The following is a 22023-nucleotide window of genomic DNA, read 5'->3' as shown; positions in this document are numbered from 1 at the left end:
ACTTATTTCACATAGCCTATTTTAACGATGTCCTTACTACCTTTCTGGGCCTTGGTAGTACTGTTGGTATTTATGCAGGGTCAGAAAGCTCTGGGATTTCATCAAAAATATCTTAATTTGTGTTCCAAAGATGAACGAAGGTCTTGCGGATTTGAAATGACATTAGGGTGAGCAATTAATGGCAGAAATGTAATTTTAGGGTGAACTAAGTTTTTAATCATTTATGATTTCCACCATTTGTACCAGAGAATTCGGTGTTGAATTCAAATAGTCCATAAAGTTCAGACCAATCTAAAGTGTTGCACAGGGCAACCATCTGATTTCAACAAAGAAATCTGTTACAAACCACTGCAGGGTCAAAACTGATCAGTGGGGCGCTATCCAAAGACTCACTCATGGCGTGTAGATAATTGGTTTGTGCTGTGTGGATCAATTGCTAGTGATGTATCACCACATATTTGAGTGTTTGCCTTTTAGCATTCACAGCAGAAAATGGTAGTGCATAATTAACAGTCCTGAAAAGTCTAACAACATAAGATGCACTCTGGAGCCCTGTAACCAGTTTATTACAAGAAGTGATGTTTTGTATGAGGATTGAGTAAAGATACCACTGGAGAACACGAGATGTTGGATGAAGAGTTTTAATAAGCACTTTCTCACCTGTGTGATCGGAGATAGGGAGGGCGACATCGTCGGGGAGAGCTGCTTGCTCAGGCTTCGCCTCTGATCGCCCCCTGGAGAGAGTGTTAGGGGACTAATGGGGGCTGGCCGTCTCCTGGGTGAACTGGCCATGCCCGTCGGAGGAGGGTTGGACAGCGAGGAGAGGCGCAGAGACGTGTGGATTGATGGATTGCTGAGAGATGAGTGCAGCTGAGAGTTGGTGAGAGACGCCTGGATGGAAGGGTTGCTTAGAGAGGATGACAGCCCTAAAAGGACAACAAACATGACATAATCAGCTTCAGGGGTCAAAAGTACTTCTTGAACTGCCTTAATGAAACCGAGATAAACCAATAATGGCTTTATGAGTCACTGCGCGCAGACCGCCTCCTGTCCTGATGTCCACTCCTTGGAAAAGACACTGAGCAATTGTCTGCAGGTTACTGGACCGGCGAAAGCGAGAGAGAAAAGAGCTGTTTATGAGCAGCCAATTCAGGGGTTAAAGGTCAGCTGTGTCTCTGGGGATCAGCCAATCAGCTAGCAGCACAGCTGAAACGGGCAGCAGAAACATCCCAGCACACCCTGTTCCCAGACATAAGAGCGAGTGGAAAGAATAAAGCTCATGAGAATGGAAGTCAAAGAGAGCGATCAGATGGCGGATGGATTGAAAAAGAGGGGGAAGAGAGAGGAGGAGAGCTGTGGTCTTCTGCATGGATGTGGCCCTTTAGAAAACACATGGCATTCATTCCCCAGAAAGCGCCTACAGTGTAAGCCTACAGTGGGCCGTCAAACAAAGAGCGGAGTGTTCAGCCAGGCTCTTCTGAAGCCAGGAGATGCTTTAACAGCAAACGAGCCTCCTTGAATAACGATTTGATCACAAACAAAAGCTCTTTTTAGCTTTAGACGGTGCATGAATGAGATTACGCATGTGTGAAAACCAGTACAAGTATTAATGTGTCTGTTTGTGCCTTTTATAGTAAACCCACTGACCTTGTGAGTTTCCAATGCCCAGATGCATCATGGCTGCGGGGAGGTTGCCGGTGCTGCTGCCTCCACTCAGGTTGGGATAGCCAGCCTCGTCGGGGTCCAGCGGAGTGGGCAGCGGAGAAGGGAAGTGCAGGTTACTTAGGTCAGGCAGAGACCCGCCAGTGTTTAACGTGCCCTGGTAGTGAGACAAACCTGCGTTCTGCTCTGGAGACGGGAATATACTGCAGAGAAACAGAGCATTTTCAAATGTACAGCAAGTATCTAGTAAGCAACTAATAAACATGCGCACACACAAATTTCTCTTGACTTACTTGATTCCAGGCACTTCACAGGACTTTGGCCGGGAGGACAGAGACTGCACCTGCAACCAGGCAACATGTGTATTAAACATCCACACCCATAAAGAAACATTTAGCGATCTGCTATCTACAGACAATCAATTACTACTGTAGCAAGTAAGGCAAAATGGCATCATACCCAAATCAATAATATTTTTCTTAACACGTGCCATGTTAAAATGTTAACATGCCACTCTCCTTACAATGACATCTCTTCTCTGATGACGTGTATACTGACACACGGGCTGAGTCATAAGGTATTCAAGTTACAATCCCTCCAACAAATTGTCAATCACATGAATGATCACAGTAATTGAAGACAATGATCAATCAATTCCTGACTGACAATAAAATTCCACCCTACATGTTTTTCTTGGTCGAGAAGCTTTTGTACTTAAATATATATAACAATAGGGAGGGAAAAACTATTGCAAATAGTTTTAAATATCAGCTTTTAATTTCATTATTTTCGCAAATATATCAAAGTTAGGAAATGACTGAACAAATGGCGGGCATAATATATTGGTTTACGGGAATAATTTAAAAGCACAAACAGACAGTCATTGAACAGACTAAACCAATACAAGCAAAATACAGAGTGAGACAGTGAGACACATTATCAGTGAGATTTCTGGGTAAAAATGAACAAGCAGCGATTACCGGGGTTCAAGCCCTTTACGACATTTAAGCACATATGAAAATATGAAAAAAGAAATTACATAATATTTAGCATGTCTGTAACCACCTAAATCAATGATTAAAAAAGCATTTTTGGCAAATCATGGTCATTTACCATAGAATAATGATGTGTTTTAACATTTATGACTTTTTACAGCACTAGCTCTGGTCCGATCTCCCCAAAACTTGGCTGTTTAGAAACACCTGTCGCATGTGCTCAGCAGGTTTTATGGAGTTTTGAGTTTTCGTTTAGGCTTTATTGGCTTTTGGGCATTTTTGGACAGACCCCTTTCCTAAACGACCCTGTTATAGCTTCGAAAAAGGGTAAATTGTAAATTCTTTTAATAATTACTGACCTACGGAGCCCAGAGAATTGCACTGCAGTGTTTTTTCCAGATTGAGTGAAAAACCTAGGACTAGTTTGCAAAAGTAGTTTATTTTACATTGTCCCAATAATTGAACAAACGGTTTGATTGACAGCAGTGGTTCTAGAGGCAAAGTTGTTTGGAACGAGGAATCCCCCCATTATAGCAGCACCAAGAGGCCAAGCTCTGTGACATTTTTCATTTGACCTCAGACTCAGCACTTACATACGCGTTGTGAGTTTGGCAAAGGTCTCATTCTGTTCAAAAGTTATAGCCGTTTTAGTACTAGGAGCCCTGTCCCTTTGAACGTTTTGGAATCCCTTTACGACGAAGGGTCGAAAGTTAAACTTTTTTAGGATAATTATTGATATTTATTCTCCAGAAAATGTTCCCACAGTGGTTTGGTTCCAATTGGGTGAAAAACCTAGGACTAGTTTGTTTTTTACATTGTCTCAATCATCAACGGTTTATGCCCTTGAAAAATACGATACCACCTCCCAGTGGCTGATTTCTTTCAAATTTCTCACATTTAGGGCTGCGAGTCAAACAGGCCCACCGAGTTTCGTTCTGATCGGCCTCGATTAAGCTTGTCTAAAAGGTGCTCAAATTTTATCGGCCAATGGTGCCCATGTTTTTTATTACACTTAAACTTCCTCATAGCCACTTGTGGCACTTTAGACCAAGACTATGCGTACTGATTTTCATGTTGATAGGACAAACGGTTGTATAGTTATGGGCATTTTTCTCTCTTACAGGGCCACCACATAGCCAAGCTCCGTGACTTTTTTCACGTGACCTCAGATTCAGTTCTTACATACGCCTTGTGAGTTTGGCAAAGATATCTCATTCAGTTCAAAAGTTATAGCCATTTCTGTAAAAGTGGCCCCACCCCTTTCGAATGTTTTGGCGTCCCTTTGTGACAGAGGGTCAAAAGTTCAACTTTTTCCGATAATTATTGATAATCACTCTCCAGAGAATGTTCCTGCAGTGGTTTGGTTCCGAACAGGTGAACAACTTAGAACTATTTGCAAAATTACAATTGCAATTAGGATTGCAAGCTTTACGATGACATAAGTTAATTCAGTCTGCGACAAACCGTTTAGGAGTTAAGAGCATTTTTGTATTTTTGATCACTGTAGCGCCCCTGTCAGGCAGATTGGGGCTAGCCTTGATGACACTGTAGATGGTATGAGTGCTACCATCCCTTCAAGTTTCAAGTCTCTACGACTTACGGTTTGGTCTGCTCGATCAGTTTCACTTGGATATTGCTGACCCTTGTCTCTGTACTACAGATACTGTAACACCCCTAGCCCTCATGTACTCACCTTTTTGGCCTCCCATAACTGTTTGGGCAGTGGCTTATTCACTCCAAGGAGATTCTCCTCATTAGGAACAGCAGGAAATGAGAACACTGCAGAGGAAAAAAGCCAAAAAGTCCCTTATTAAATAATTCAAATCATCCCTGTTAGCATCCTATCTATTCACATTGCTCATCTCTAATTTCACTTTCAATTTTAACTTAACAACTTAAAAATAATTAACTAAATAATCAAACTTGTTTAAAAACAGTTCAGTTAATTACTCCATCTGCATCCTACAGCTCACCCAAAAAAAGTGAGATTTATTAAGTTATCTTAAGATAAACTATATGAGAGACATGTAATCTGAGTGGGACTGCCAGCAGGGGACACCAACTGTTCCACAACACCAACACCATCCATCAGCCCACTACAGCAAACCACAGTGGAGTATTATGAGGGCTGATGATGTCATTAAAGGGGTGAATCTTTTTTTGGTGAGCTGAACACATGATGGAGAGTCAACAAGCATGACAACTCTTACCATCTCCAGTATTGTCCACCTCTGCTTCATTCATGCTGGCTGCACGACCGCAAACACAGACAGAAAGAGAAAAGTCCAATCAGATCATCATTATGAATTCACACATTTAATTTTCCCCCATTCATTTGCTGTTTGCTTTTAGGCCCAGGGCAGAGAATGACAGAAAACATTTGAAGGATTGACATTGAGAGCATGTGCACTTGAGCATTGACCCAGGTTACATGTCTTTCAGCGTATTAGCATGATTAACACTTTGATTGCAAGCTTTTACGTAAAACAGACCCTGAAATTAATTGTGTCTAATATCCACTTTACAAATGACTCAATCTAAAGCACTGAAAGTAATAAATTATTTTTCACAGATGTAACTGTGATGAAAATAAGCACCATCACACACATACTTCATGATTGTAATAAAAACAACAGGGATAAAATCATTAGACCAAGAAATTTAATGTGTAATCATGAGATTAAAATATACCCTAAAAATACTGTTTCTGGTAAATCCCCTTCATTATTAAGAAATAACACAGAGCATTCTACTTTCAGGATGATTGGGAAAAAGAACTCGAAGCGAATCAAAAAGGCGCGGTTCAAACCAGAACATCCACAAATTCAAACGTAAAAAAAACAAACATGCAAATACATTTCATGGTAAAAGTAACATAATATAACAAATTGAAGTTTAAAAGAAAAATAGATGGGAATTGTTTAAAAAAAAAACTGCTTTCTGAAAGTCTATAAAAACATCAGTGGGAACAAGGGAGCCCAATGAAATATACTGTATAAGGGGTTCAGAAAACCTAGCGATGTCATTTACAAATTTTTAACTGATTAGTGACAATTGTGAAAAAATAATTGTACAAACGAACCCTCACCCCCAACCACTATATCAATATAGTTAACTGGCTCACTGGTGACGTAACACAACATATTAAAAAGCATCACTAATGACATACATAATTAAAACATTTTAACGGCAAGCTTTTACGCAAACCAGACGAAATTGATTACGTGTCTAATGTCCACTTCTCAAATGAATCAAACCTTGAGCATTGAAAGCAATTAATTATTCCTTGATCTTTCACACAGACCCTTCACTCTCCTCTGATGCCTGAAGTGAAGAAAAAACAGCCTCTAGCAAGGAGCTTTCCCTCATTCCCTACTGCCAAAAATTTTGGGGTTGATATAATGTTTTATAGCATTTACGGTTTATTTAAGTCTCTTATGCTCATAAAAAATCATTTATTTGATTAAATTAATAATGTTAAAAATATTAAATAACTAAAATTAAAATAAAAAAAATTAATATACACTACCAGTCAAAAGTTTTTGAACAGTAACATTTTTTGTTTTTTGTTTTTTTTTTTTAAAAAAAAGTCTCTTCTGCTTTTTTTTAATTTTTATTTGACTCAAAGTACAGCAAAAACAGTAAAATTGTGAAATATTTTTACTATTTAAAATAACTGTTTTGTATTTGAATTAGGGATGTCACATCCACGGTTCAATAAGCACTTGTGAATTGCATTTTTTCGGTTTCGCTTTTTAAATAATTTCCTTGTTTTATTTCTCTTTATTTGCTGTGTGCACGCCTGTGATTTCACGTGCTGAGATGAGGAAACGCCTCCCCGTTTATATTTGAAAAAGCAACACTTGCAGAGCATCTTTCCCTTCTGATGAAACGCAATGATAAGCCTTTCTAAACTTGTTGTCCAACATAGACAACATTATAATTTATTTTTACTTAACAGCATCAGTCGAGTGTTTGAAAAAACTTCCTTTTGTGATCTGATGTGGCTTCTTATCATAGAATGAGGCAGACAATATATTCTATACTGTAGCCTATGCTCATTAGCAATGGCTTACAAATATACTTAATCATTATGAAAATACCCGAGATGGCTTGAAGAACACAGATAAACCATATGTTATTGCAGACTAGTGTTTATTGTCCTTACATTTTATCATTTAAAACGTTTAACGTTATATCTTGTTTTTATTCAGTTACAGCAATAGGGTTAAGGCTGGAAGGAATACAGCTCTAGCTACTGGGCATGCGCACATCAATCTAACGTTATTTTTTTGACACTGTACAACAATAAAACTGTTTTTTTATTATAGTAAGGGTTATGTTTAGGGTTAAAAAAACAATCCAATAGGTAAAACAATTCATTTTATTGTTAGTTTTCAGTCGGAGCTGTATCCCTTCTAAGCCACAACCCAGCAATAGAGATGCCTTTATCTATATTAGAGACTTCCTATCTGGAACGCCATCAGTTTTATCTCTTTGACGCATATGTGCATTTTCTGCACGAGGGCGCCCTCTGGCATCCAGTATGAATGAAACCCATCCTATTTTGCATAAAAATATGAAAAATAATACCTCTCTCAAAAGAAATATTAAGCAGACATATCATAATCCACACTTTTCCAGTGTACAGAGGTTTACAGGAGTATTTTGTTGTTAATTAGATGCAAAACAAACAAAAAAAAAAACAAGAAAAAAAAAACACACACTGATGTGGCAAGCTTTTAGAACCGAACCAAAGCGAAAACCGTGGTTAAAAACTGAGGTATGTATTGAACTGTATTTTTGCATCCCTAACTTGAATATATTTTAAAATGTAATTTATTCCAGTGATTTCAAAGCTGAATTTTTAACATCATTACTCCAGTCACATGATCCTTCAGAAATCATTCTAATAGTCTAATTTGCTGCTCAAAAAACATTTATTATTATTATTATTAAGTTGAAAACAGCCGAGTAGAACTTATTTTGTAACATTATGAATGTATTTATCATCACTTTTGATTCATTTAAAGCATCCTTGCAAAAATAAAAGCATTAATTTCTATAATTTCTCCTGAAAAAAATGCAGTCAGCTGTTTTAAATATTGATAATAATAACAATAATAATAATAATAATAATAATAATAATGTTTCTTGAACAGCAAATCAGCATATTAGAATAATTTCTGAAGGATCATGTGACTGGAGTAATGATGCTGAAAATTCAGATTTGATCACAGGAATAAATTGCATTTTAAAATATATTTAAATAGAAAACAGTTATTTTAAAAAGTAAAAATATTTTGTACTTGCTGTACTTTGGATCAAATAAATGCATGCTTGGTGAGCAGAAGAGACTAAAAAACATAAAAATTTTTAAAAAGAACTTTTGACTGGAAGTGTATTTTCAAATAATTTATTTCTGTGATGGCAAAGCTGAATTTTCAGCATCATTACTCCAGTCTTTAGTGTCATATGATCTTTCAGAAATCATTCTAATATGCTGATTTGCTGCTCAAGAAACATTTCTATTATTATCAGTGGAGCTACTTAATATTTTTCTGGAAACAATGATATTTTTTTTTAGGATTCTTTGATGAATCGGAAGAAACCATTGTAACATTATATACATGTCTTTGCTTTTACTTTTTTGGCATTGATTCTTTCAAAACACACAAACAAAACTCTTACTGACCACAAACATTTAAACATATCTTTAAGCTGCAAAGATCAGTCCAGTCTTCTCACAAACATTTGATTCACTGAAATGAGTCATTTAGAGTACACACACTCCACCCACTGAAGACTTGGGGCACAAACTCTAGAGGGGGAGAATATTGAAAATGGCTTCTTAGTGTGCACTGTCTCTTTAAGGAACACCCCATAAGGAGAAGAAAATGTGTGGACAAAAAAAAAAAAAAAAAAAAAAAAATGTATATCAGGAGAAATCTGTGACCACAAGCGCAAAGCGAATCAATGGAGAGGCATTGTTTTGTGCGCACCACAGAGATCCTGTGGAAAACAAACCTCCTTTTCTGCTTCCTCTGCCGACGCTAGCCCAGAACCGATGCAGTGTGGGCCCAGAGCCAGATCAACCAGCTCCACCGCTTCAGCAAAGCTGCCGACCTCAGACGCCCAACTGCGACGCACAATGAATCAAACAAAAAGAACGGCGACACCTCATTTCCCCCTTACTGAGAATCTCATTCAACGCCATAACTGATGGAAAAAAGACAACTAGAAAAAGAATAACGTTGGCCTGGGTCCAGATTTTTGTCACGTTTTATCTTGAAGTGTTAAGGTGCCTAAAAAAAAAATACCCAACATAGTTCATGTTAAAAGACAATTACATTTACCTAGAATTATCCATATAGCAAGCTCCCCTAAAAAAAGAGCAGTTCTTATTATAGCTGGTGTCAAATCATAAATCCCAGTAGGGTCAGAGTCAAGCGGTTGAACGTGGCACACAGTTACAATACGGTCCTAATTCTTTTGGGAGATCCACACGTGAATAGCACAGTTGCATCACACACTTGAGTTGGCTGGCAGGTTTGGGATGAGACTACTGTGATAGCGGAAGCGAGATAAATTTTTGTCCCATGTGAGAGGCTGGTTTGTACTTGTTCACATTATGTGAGCCTCACTGCACACCTCTACACAGTCAGCTGTGTGCATAATTCAGAAGAGCTGCCAGACAGATATTAAATGCCTGCTGTCTGCCATGTCCTCAAGTGAAACTGTTTCTTATCAGTTTAAACTAAAGTGTCTCTGAGAAAACAACTGCCCTGGGCCACAATCAGCTTCTGAGATACAGTTCTCCATATCTCGGTGTACATGTGACCATCACAGTTGCTCCATATCTTCATTCAACATGTTATTTAAATCTACTGACTAAACAGAAAGATCTAACAAACAAAGATGCTTTTATCTTGGATACGCAGCGCAGATGAGCCGCAAACTCAAGCCTAAATGCTTGCAAATCCATTTGTGAGAGAGAGCAGAACAAAAAGGTTTAATAAAAGAAAATAACTGACTAATTCCTCAGTTAAAAAAAGCAGATGATTTATAAAGAAAAAGAAAAAGGGCTGGGCAATCCGTGATGACATGTCAAATACAGTTTAAGCCTCTACTACGTTTCATGTGAGGAAAACTACAGGATTATCTCTACATACTAATGGTGTTGTGTGAATAAATATAGCTTATAAATGGCTGTAGAGTTTTTAAATGTTTAGCTTGCAGTCTCTGAGCTCAATGTGTCCCAGACAACAATATCTTGATTCGAAAACGATAAATCACACTCTGGCCAACTGAAATATTGTTATGGATAAAGTTAAGATTATTTAAAGGGGACATCAGATGCAAAATTCACTTTTACATTGTGTTTGCAAGTAAATGTGAAAATGTGTCTTAGCAGTGTGTGAACCCTAAAATTATAAAAACCCATTCACTCATTTTTTTTTTTAAATCCCCCAAAAAAAACAAAAAAAACAAATAGTGTCAGTTATTAAGCCATTTTGAATTTCTGAGCAATATGATGTCATACTGCTCAAGCCCCACCCACAGCCTCTGACAGACTGTCCCATATTAGTATATTTCCGTCCTCAGCCAGCGACAACGTCTTTTAAGCCTTGTAATGTCTCGTAAGCATTTTCATTTTCTCCCGATATCACTACTGGTTACGCAGTGGATTCGTATTGTTTTTGATTGTAATGTGCCACCAAATACAAAAAAAAACAGTAGATCATTATCATTTAAAGAGCCATGCACAGTTCATGGTGAACAGAGCTGTTTTTGACCAGTTAAAAATAGTGTTGTTTTATACAACCTTTAGGAATTTTAACCAAAGTATGTTGCAGACATTTCATGAGGACCCTAAAGAATTATACCAACTTGTGGAAAATGGGCATCCAATGTCCTCTTAAATGATTTGTGAAGAAACACACCATGACTGCACTTAATTCATAATTTGATAAAAAAAAGTACTGACCCCAAACTTTTGAAAGATTGTGTATGCACTGGCATGAGATTACTGTAATACTGTCTGTCTGTGTAATGTTACATAAACTCTTCACGTCATGACTATGTAAATCCTGTCAAGCTTTTCCATGATACATGTAAGAATACTAGAAAGAGATGTGATGTAACAATCCGCAAAGCAATGTTAATATGTAACAAACACCAGTAATGCGCAACCAGAAGATCATCCTCAAAATGCACTCCCAGCTTTTCTATTATTCAGACTGAAGAAAATGATATTAAAAGATTAGTTCACTTTCAGAATAAAAATTCCCTGATAATTTACTCACTCCCATGTCATCCAAGATGTTCATGTCTTTCTTTCTTGCAGCATCATCGGGCGCTACACAATCTTAGCCGGGGAACAAGGATCTTATCTAGACAACAATCTGTCATTTTCTAAAAATTAAATTTGTGTGCTTTTTAACCACAAACACTTATCTTGCACTAGCTTAACCACATGCATTAAAGGGTTACTCCACCCTAAAATGAAAATTTTGTCATTAATCACTTATCCCCATGTCGTTCCAAACCCGTAAAAGCTTCGTTCGTCTTTGGAACACAATTCAAGATATTTTGTATGAAAACCGGGAGGGCTTGTGACTGTCCCATTGACTGCCAGGTAAATACCACTGTCAAGGCCCAGAAAAGTACGAAAATATGTCGTCAAAATAGTCCATCTGCCATCAGTGGTTCAATCTGAATTTTATGAAGTGACGAGAATACCTTTTGTACACAAAGAAAAAAAAAATAACAATTTTAGTCAACAATTCGTCTCCCCTGCGTTAGTGTAGCGTCATTTTGGAAAGTATCCGCTGGACGCAAACTGCATACGCTGTTCTGTGTCAGCTACGCCACACGGATACGTTTTCTATGTATATTTACACTTTGATTTAAATAAAAACAGTGTATCCGGCGTACGCAGTTTGCGTCCAGCAGATGCTCTCCAAAATGATGCTACGTTGACGCAGAGACGACAAATTGTTGAATAAAATTGTTTTTTTTTTCTTTCATGAAAGTATGAAAAGTATGAAAGTATGTATTTCATACTTTTCTGGGTCTTGACAGTGGTATTTACCTGGCAAGTCAATGGGACAGTCACAAGCCTCACGGTTTTCATCCAATATATCTTAAAGCTTTTACGGGTTTGGAACGACATGGGGTTAAGTGATTAATGACAAAATTTTTATTTTGGGGTGGAGTAACCGTTTAAGTAATCACACTGGAAAGGTCACAAATGACGTAGGTGGAAGTACTGGCCTGGTGTTTACAAACTGAACCTGCAGAGAAAGTGAAAGTTGAAGGAGAAAATGAGATGGAGTTTTTTTGCCCAACCCTACCTTTTTGAACCAGAGTACTAGTTCTAGATCACAGATGAAGAACTAACCACACGTGACCTTTTCAACATGATTACGTAATGTGTGAAGTCATAGAGGCATATCGCAGAGCTAGTGCAAGATGAGCATTTGTGGTTAAAATGTATATACATTTTTTTTTTTTTTTTTTTTTTGTTTTTTAAGAAAATGACCGACCATTTTAGATAAGATAAGATTAGATAAAACCCTTCTTCCTTAGCTGGGATCATGTAGAGCCCTTTGAAGCTGCAGTGAATCTGCATTTTGGACCTTCAACCTGTTGATCCCCATTGAAGTCCACTATATGGAGAAAAATACTGATTTCCTCAAAAACCTCAACTGAAGAAAGACATGAACATGATGGATGACATGGGGGTGAGTAAATTATCAGGAAATGTTTATTCTGGAAGTGAACTAATTTTTTAATGAACATCATATATTAACAAGGACGAGAAGTGCTGATGCAATGTCATGCAATAAAAATCAATACATAATTCTATTGCCATAGCCATAACTTTTTTCTGCCAGACTTCCACTGTTGCAATGATGAAACATTTGCACTGATCATCCCACCCTATGACATAATCCTATAGTCTAACAAACATCTTCACTGCAACATGTGTCTGTGAACTCTTGCTACGTGCCGTTTTAGAGAAGTATGAGCCAGACTATTGCATCTGTAAAGCTCATGGGGCTCTGCATTAATTTGTTTTCGAGTGCTCCAGAAATCAAAAAAATAAGGGTAGAGGAAACATCCATTTAAAAGCACTCTGGGCAGACTGACTGTCTGCCATTTTCAGCGTACCATCTGAAATGCCTGTGTCTGTAACCAAGACAACTATATAAACAACAAGACCGTGAGCCCCAGCTGTGTCGTGCAAACACAAATGCAAACACGCTGCGGGTGGGACGGTTTGATTTGGGTCTGGTATAAATCATTGATTTATCATCCATTGTACAATCCATTCCACCCCCTGAATTTCTGTTTCAACCACACTGTCATGCCATGCAGCAGCAATGGCTTTGTGAAACTACAGTATGGTTGTGGAGGTAGTGAATTAGGGAGGAAGCTGAGCTCACCGTTTCGCTGAGGAGGTCCTCTGCCCATCTGCTGGGCCTTGCCAAAAGGATCCTGTGGGTTTGGGCTCATGGCGCTGGTGTGCAGAGCTGAGTCAGAGTTTGTTCTGTGGAAGAAAGAGAGAAAAAGAAAAGCTCGGTCAGTGAGCCATCAAAAAAAAAAACACAGCTGAGCCGAGCCATTCCCACATGACCCTTTGCCCTCGCTCACTGCCTTCATTAAGCAATTACACATGACGGTACTTTCAAGAGCACTTCACTGTACTCCAGTGCTTCTCTCTGCTTTACATCCTTTATCAGGTCTGACCTTTAAACCATTTTCAGGTGATGTTTAAAAAAAGAAAAAGTGCACTTTTCCTTATGTGTAGAAGGTGAAGTCACTCTACATCACAATAATGAGTGAGGCAAAGGGGAAAAACAGATTAGTAGAAATAATGATCCTCGTTTGGATTAGTTTGGTACGGTGAAATATTAGTTTACGTAGAATAGCCGGCTGAGTAGAGAAACAGCATCTGTGATTGGCTTGAAATCATTCAGTTTGTATGAAGACTTGATCAAGAAGCAGTCTGAATCAAATCTACGGATAACGAGCTGAGAAAAGGAGATCTGCGAGGGATGACGATAAGAAAAAAACAAAAGAGACAGGTCCAGAGGAGATCTGTGAGAGAGGAACTTGAAAGTCAAAGGTCACCTGTTAAGCTGTGATATTAATCTAAATCCCGGTCGTTTCTCTTCGGTCCATGGCGGTTGCTCCCTTTAGAAATGGAAACAGTCACGTGTTACTCACTACTGTACTGAGCCTGTAGCCCTGGCTCAGGGGTTAGTACAGCAGGATGAGCAAGCCAGAGAGACACAAACAGAGAAGAGAGCGAGCAGGCTGAAAATTCCTCTGTGACACCTTCAAGAAAACATAAACAGAGCCGGAGAAATCAGAGCCTATTCCCCCAGGTTAGACTAATACTGTGCAGCACTGATTTACTGCTTCAATTAGATTGGAGCTGCCACATCTGAGAGCAAACAAAAGTGCTATAATATCTTTAATGGTTAATGAACCAAAAGAAACTCTGCAGCAGAGCACCCACAACGGGCAATCAGGATATAGACTCAACCAAATAAACAAACACATCGTACTGGCCACAAACGCAATCGACATAAATAAAAACCTTAATCTGTGTGACAGCCTTGCAATTCAGAGACAATTTCTAAAGAGCACACATAATGTACTGTTCACTACTGTTAAATACTGTTTTTCCTGTATTCTTGATCAAATAAATACCACCCTGGTGAGCATAACCAACTTGTTTCATAAAATAAAATAAAATAAAATAGCTCTGACACCAAACTTTTACACCGCAGTGTATAATAAAACAATTAAGTCTACCTGTAAGCACTTTTCAAAATAGCCACTGATATAATAACTCTGTGGTGCTGTTACTCACGGCGACTAATGACATATGGCAAGTGTGTGAAAGAGCACAAAACACGACATGCGTGATCCGATACTGATTCACCTTCACTGTGCACATGCACAGGCAGCCCAACAGATGTAGCCTGTGCACGGAGCTGTCTGCCAAAACAGGGAAGCTGGTTCCCACTAAGAGGGTTAACATATTCCTATCACCAAGACAATAAAGAGAAATAATAAACAGATTTCCTGCAGCCCGTTCTACTGCTAAGGAGAGACTACAGTATGCCAGACCACACTAGGGTGATGTAATGCTCCACCAATACACTGCAGTCTGTGCGGGAAAAGAAAAGATATTCCTTGTAACAACAGAAAGTAGCCTCCCTTCACATTTCCCCATGAAGCTGGTCTGCACCCCTGCTTTGAAGCGTATTAGGGCTTAGCAGCACATGCATGGAGCACTAAAGTCAGTGCCCATCGACCACCCATTATGAAGAGATATCTGTAAGTTAAATACTTTAAATGCTCTCAAAAAACATTTAGCCCTAAATTTAAGATTTATGTATTTCAACTGCATATACAATTTGTGTCCATTCTGATTTACGTTTTAAAATGAAACTAATACATTTAATATTATGCATTGCCAGTTATTTATAAATGTTTACTAATAAAAAAAGTATTTTCCAGGTGTATTTATTTATTTAGACTGCTTTGAATTAGCATGAAAGCTGTAAGACCTTCTTTTATCTTCAGAACACAAATTTTTTTTTTTTATAAAATCTGAAAGCTTTTTGACCCTGCATAGACAGCAATGCAACTGTTACGTTCAAGGCCAAGAAACGTAGCAATGACATTGTTAAAATAGTCCATGTAAAGTAGTTATTTTTAGTTATTTTTTGTGCACAAAAAGTGTGTTCATAGCTTCATACAATTATGGTTGAACCACTGATCTCACATGGACTATTTTAACAATGTCCAAACTACCTTTCTGGGCCTTGATTGTTTTAGACGTCTTGCTGTCTACGCAGAGTCAGAAAGCTCTCAGATTTCATCAAAAATATATGTGTGTTCTGAAGATGAACGAAGGTTTTACGGGTTTGGAACGACATGAGGGTGAGTAATTAAAAACACATTTTTCATTTTTGGTTGAACTATTCCTTTAAATTTATTAGTTTGTTGATGTTAAAGGAATAGTTCACCCAAAATGAAACTTTTTGTCAGTATTTACTCACCCTCTTGATGTTCCAAACCTGTATGAATTTCGTTGTTTTGTTGAACATGAAAAAAGATATACTGAAGAAAGTTGGTAACTAAACAGTTGTTGATAGCCATTAATTTTCTTTGTTTTGTTTTTTTTTTGGTGATAGGAACTGAGGGACTCGTAACTATTACAGAAGATTCAAACACTCACTGATGCTTCAGAAGGAAAAACAATGCATTAAGAGCAAGGGGTATAAACTTTTGAACATAATGAAGGTGTGTGCATTTTTCTTATTTTGCCTACTTTTACTTAGTACTGCCCTTCAAAAGCTACAGACGATACTTACATGTTTCCCAGAAGACAAAAGTTAAAATTACCCTAATCTTCAAATTCAAAAAGTTTCACCCCACCCCAGCTCTTAATGCATCGTGTTTTCTTCAGGAGCATCAGTGAGCGTTTGAACCTTCTGTTATAGTTGCATATGAGTCTCACAGCTGTCCTCAGAGTGAAAATATGGATCTCAAAATCAGAGAGTCATTGTTGGAAAAGGTTCTTCAAAAATGCTGAAAAACCATAGAATTTGTGGGACCTGAAGGATTTTTCTGAAGAACAGCAGGCAGTTTAACTGCTCAGGACAAACAAGGGACTCGTAAACAACTATCACTAAACAACAACAACAGCTGTGGATCATTCAGGAAACAACAAAGTATTAAGAATCAACTGTATGTAAACTTTTGAACTGGGTCATTTTTATAAATATCAACCATTATTTTCTCTGGTGGACTATATGTATATGTATTCTATGTGAAATATCTTATTCATGTCAGTACTAAATAAAAAATAACATGAATTTTGTTAGATCCCTCTTATTTTGGTAAAATAATTACCATTTTGCAGACTCAAAAAGCAGTCTTGGTGAAAGTTGGTAGAAAAGAATTCACAAACAGATTGTTATTTAAAGCTGACTGAGACAATGTGAAAAACAGATGTTTTTAAAACTGGCATCAGGCAGACCACCAAAAACGGAGAGATTCTTCAATGAATGCCTATCGCTGCTGTATCACACTTGAGTCAGGATGAATGCTTTTCTAGAAAACCTCCCAGAGGAAGTCTGGTCTGGGAAGAGCAGAGGCTCAGATCCAGGATGGGAGAGCGTGGGACTAAGAGCACCACGTTGACCCGTGTTCCTGACCCAGTCCAGCTGAGCTCCACAGGGAAACGTATGGATGTTGCCTAGGATTCAGAACCAGCCCTGTTTATCCAGACACCAGAGGGAAAGCTGTACCCCAGGGAGAGCTGAGCCTCAAAGTATCATAGTAGCGCTGTCGTCCCTATGGACGCAACTGAGCTTTGGGGCACACTAAAACACAGAGATATCAGAATGCACACCACATTAATGTTAGTACTGTAAGGGTCACACAGCCACATGAGAATATGTTGTGGCAAAAAACAGTCCAAGAAAAACGTTAAATTTAAAAAAAAAAAAAAAAACACTATATTAACGTTAGTAACAGTGCCGCTCTTTCTCTCGACCATTTCAATGCCAACATCATCTTTTTATTGGCAACATACTAGCTCAGTCCACTCACATTTCCTTTTCTGGTGGTAGATGTGAGGCCCTGTGAACTGAACACAAAACACATCCGCCACCCCAACACCAGGTTATTGTGTAAATAAGCAACAGAAATCTGCATAAGTTGTGTGGTGAACGGACGGAAGGGGTTAATGAGCTGTGCGGACGCCCTTTTCAGCTCATTAACCCTTACCCAGTGTGTCCTGCGGTAGGTAATGCATCACAGATGTGTTGAGATAGCTGTAAACAGTTCCTCGAGGGCATACATTAGGATGAGACTCCAGTAAAGCAGGACGATCATCCTCTGCTGCCCAAACGTGTGCCCACTGCACTTCTAAACCAACAGAGAACCATGACCAGTCCCCTACATACTAATCATAATAGCACCCATTGCTCACTTGCTCAGTATTAAATAGCCTTTACTTAAATGTTACAATAGCCTTCAAAAGCTGAGGAAATATTCATTACTAAAAACATAATTTTTATATTACAAAAAAATGTTTGATTTTTTTTTTTCTTATAAAGTCATATCAGATAAGCTTGATAAGCTATTATCTTAAATAAATAAATAAATAACCTAGCATGTATTTATGCAATAAATAACTTGAACACACAATGTCATAATTAATCGGGGTTTCTGCAGGTTTTATAAAGGTTTTTAGACTTTTACACACCATTTTTTTTTTTTTTTTTTTTTTTTTTAGAAAATTCAAGGAATAAACTGAACGGAACACAATACGTCAATATGGTCCTAAATGTATTGTACTGTATTAGGAACACTTCAAAGTTTGAAAATATTTCCAACAGATCTCATTTATTTAAAAAATAAAAATTTAAATAAAGATTATGGCTTGAATACCACTCTGCTCCGAACCACTAGAATATGGAAATATCTTTTACCTAACCTTCTGAGATCACACTGAGGGGAAAAAAAAAAAATCTTTTTTGTTTTCCAGTGCGAATGTTTTTAATCAAGATATATTTACTTGGAAAACTGATTTATGATTTTAAAAAATGTTTGATTAAAACCAGAACAAAGATAGACCAAAGTTTGTTTTAGCATAAACTAAATTTTTGTTCAATTTCTCAGAAAAAAAAAAAAAAAAAAAAAGATTGCTTATATCTCAAATAAATCTATCCTGTTTTTTGGGGAAGTTTAGATATAGATGTATCAGAAAACAAAACAAAAATATTGGAAAGATGCAAGACTTCATGAATTTAAGGCTTTAATTTATTTTAGGTATTAATTTGGGGAAGGAAGAATTAAGACATTTTAATATCCGAAACACTTTTAATAATGTTTTCTACTGTTTTCTACTATTAACCAATACTATTTAATTTACCAAAAAAGTCACTTTTTAATATTTAAATATGCCTCTTGTGTGATTTTCCACAATTAGAAATTAAAACTGGATATATAAGAAGCCTAATTAAAGTGTGATTTCTAGAAACATCAAGTCAATTAATAATATCTTAACACTCCACATCTTCTTTTTTTTTTTTTGTAGTTATTCCAAGTTCTAAAATACTTTTTGGATAAAAATTATTAAGTAAAAACATTTCTTAAAATTCATTATTCCTTATCCAATAAATCATGAACAACTGAGTCATTTAACCCTGTTACCAAATAAATACATAAATACACGAAGAAAGAAAGAAGAAGAAATATATGGCTTTATGATTTTAAGACTTTCTGTTTTAATTTATTTTAAGTTTTAATTTGTGGCAGAAAGAATCAAGATTCAATAAATCATAAACAACTGAGTCATTTAACCCCCTTAACACAATTAAAAACTAAATAAATAAAAAAAAATTACATTTAATTAAATTTAATTAAATTAAATTAAAATGCTGGACCACAAAAAACAGTCATAAGTGTCTATTTTTTTAAAATTGAGATTTATCATTTATTTATTTATCTGAAAGCTGAATAAATAATGAAAAAAATATATATAAAATATCTTCATGGAGCATGATCTTTACTTAATATCCTAATGATTTTTGGCATAAAAGAACAATCTAAAATTTTGACCCATACAATGTATTTTTGGCTATTGCTACAAATATACCCGCGCTACTTAAGACTGGTTTTGTGGTCCAGGGTCACAAATTGTCACAAACAATCAATTTGACTAAAAGTTAATTTTGTAAAAAAGGGTTGCAAACCTCAGAATATGATGCTCATATAAATTAGTTTAACCTCATAAGTACATTTTCTGAAGGTTAAACATCCACTAACATGGAAAAGAAAAAAAAAATATATATATATAAAACCCTATTTTATACAATTTTCATGGAAAGTCCCACTGAGCCTTCATGAACACTGCCCCTAAAACCATAATCACCGATTTGTTGCCAACTGGCCTTGATTTCTCCCTTGAGCAACACAGTAACTAGTTCCTTATGCCCCTTCCTTGCATGTGTTAAAACATCACAAACATCCAAGCAGACGTCCCTTAAGGCTTTTTACAACTGCACAAACCAAACACTAGTAAATCTGCAGATTTTCTGTGACGTGTCACACTGTCAGACAACAAACGGCAGACGTCGCAAACACCACCAGCATCATTAAAAATGCCAAAAATCATTTGCAATCGCTCTCGGGACTCCTCCTAAATCTAGCTTATCCTCTAATGTCCACGCAGACAGAAAACATCTGTTCGGCTCTTCGTTTATTCATGTAAGATGATATTAAAGCGCAAGATCCCAAAAGAAAAAAAAAAAAGACACAGCAGCACACCCACAATTCAATCACATATATCTGTGCAAGGTCAAACGGGCACAGCGGAATAAAACAAAAACTAAACCAAATCAAACCATGGACTACAATCGTTGGTGAATGCTAATCTGGTCCAGAGCAAAGAGAGGGAGGGGGGGCTTACAAACACGCTGAGCTCACGATCTGTTCTGGGGAGGAGGAGGCCGGCTCTGAGGGGTAGCTAGTAAAAAGATCTGGCAGGTTTAGTTAGTGCTGTTTATACTGAGAAGAGATTTGAGGAATAGCCGTACATTCATCCTTGAGGAAGAAAAAGAGACTGTTAGAATCAGAGAGAAATGCTGTGGTTAGTATTCAGGCTTCACCAGGACACAATTTGAACACACAATGACAACACTCCTGAAGATGAGAAGAAAACTGGATTTAATTAAAAAGATTTAACAAGAAAGCAATGTGAAAAATTCTGAAATATACATTGTAGTGGTAAAGATCTAACTGCGCTTGATCCTCTGAATCCTATGTTTCATAATTCATGGGATGCCTCCGAGACACCCCTTGAAGTGGAGTGAACTGCTCACTGTTTATGCATTTATAATGAAGCTCTAAAAGTTTGCCTAAGATCATATATTCAGCTAAACTCCACATGAGAGTATTATCCTCTGCTACCCCCATCTCTGCTTCTACCGCTCAAAAGTTTGGAACAATCACGATGGTTTATTATTTTTTAAATGATTTTGATATTTATGTTCACCAAGGCTGCATTTTTTTGATTCAAAATACAGCAATATTGTGAAATATCATTGTACTTTAAAATAAATTCTATTTGAATATATTTTAAAATATACACTGGCGTTCAAAAGTTTGGGATCAGTACGATTTTTAATATATTTTCAATACGTTTCTAAAAAAATGTTAGATTGTGAAATATTATAATGTAGAACATCTTCAATTTTAACATACAATAAAAATCTAATTTACTTCTGTGATTTTTCAGCATCATTACTCCAGTCTTCAGTGTCACATGATCCTTCAGAAATCACTCTAAAATACTGATTTATTATCAGTGTTAGAAACAGTTGTGCTGCTTAATTTTTTTTTTTTTTGGGAACCTATAATATTTTTTTTTCAGGATTCTTTGATGAATAAAAAGTTTAAAAGGACAGCATTTATTTAAAATAGAAATCTTTACTAACAATGTACACTACTGTTCAAAAGTTTGGGGTCAGTACATTTTTATTCTTTCTTTTTTTGAAAGAAATTAATATTTTTATTCACCAAGGATGTGATAAATAAACAAAAAGTGATAGCATAGATAATGCAGAATAAATGCTATTCTTTTTAACTTCAAAGAATCCTGAAAAAAAAAGAAGAACCACAGGTTCCAAAAAAAAATATTTCCAATACTGATAATTCTAATAATAAATCAGCATATTAGAATGATTTCTGAAGCATTGTGTGAAACTTAAAACTGGAGTAACAGCTGATGAAAATTCAGCTTTGCATCACAGGAATAAATTATTTTATTAAAGTATATTAAAATAAAAACCATTTTCTGTATTTTTGATCAAATAAATGCAGTCTTGATGAGGAGAAATAAGAGATCCCAAACTTTTGAGTGTAGTACAAACTAATCCTGTTATGGCAAAGCCAATATTTCAGCACAAATTTCTTCAGTCAGTGTCACATGATTCTTCAGAAATCTCTCTGATGTGCTGACCTGTTGATCAGTTATTATCAATTATTACTGATGCTAAGTTAATAATTAATAATGGTTCTTATCAGTGTTAAAGCTGCTGATTAATATGTTTCTTTGATGAATAGAAAATTCAAAAGAACAATTTCAGCATTTGAAATGAAATCTTTTGAAATTATTTTTAAATTATTAAATGATTATGATTAAATTATTATAAACGTCCATCACTTTTGATCAATTTAATGCATCCTTGCTGAATAAAAGCTTTAATCTTTTTTTTTTTTTTTTTTTTTTAACTTGCTCAACTTAAACTTTTGAATGGTAGTCTAA

The 22023-nt window shown here is 36.6% G+C and overlaps 1 protein-coding gene across 5 annotated transcripts in view; it reads right to left on the bottom strand.

Annotated features, from left to right (window-relative positions):
- crtc3 (CREB regulated transcription coactivator 3) overlaps window positions 1–22023 on the bottom strand; it is a 51144-nt gene that overhangs the window by 9706 nt on the left and 19415 nt on the right. For 2 of the 5 annotated variants that reach the window (XM_051115197.1, XM_051115196.1), the window contains 7 exons: window positions 13797–13859; window positions 13109–13212; window positions 4868–4906; window positions 4351–4436; window positions 1956–2005; window positions 1648–1865; window positions 661–926 (listed from right to left, as the gene is read on the bottom strand). In XM_051115197.1, coding sequence (XP_050971154.1) covers window positions 661–926; window positions 1648–1865; window positions 1956–2005; window positions 4351–4436; window positions 4868–4906; window positions 13109–13212; window positions 13797–13859 — 826 coding nt within the window. The remainder of the gene's footprint in view (window positions 1–660; window positions 927–1647; window positions 1866–1955; window positions 2006–4350; window positions 4437–4867; window positions 4907–13108; window positions 13213–13796; window positions 13860–22023) is intronic. The other 3 variants (XM_051115199.1, XM_051115200.1, XM_051115198.1) reach the window with 2 other exon arrangements.

The sequence above is a fragment of the Labeo rohita genome, chromosome 7, assembly GCF_022985175.1.
Source record: "Labeo rohita strain BAU-BD-2019 chromosome 7, IGBB_LRoh.1.0, whole genome shotgun sequence".
NCBI lineage: Eukaryota > Metazoa > Chordata > Actinopteri > Cypriniformes > Cyprinidae > Labeo > Labeo rohita.
Note: the sequence above shows the minus strand (reverse complement) of the source record. Positions and strands in the feature narration are given on the sequence as shown.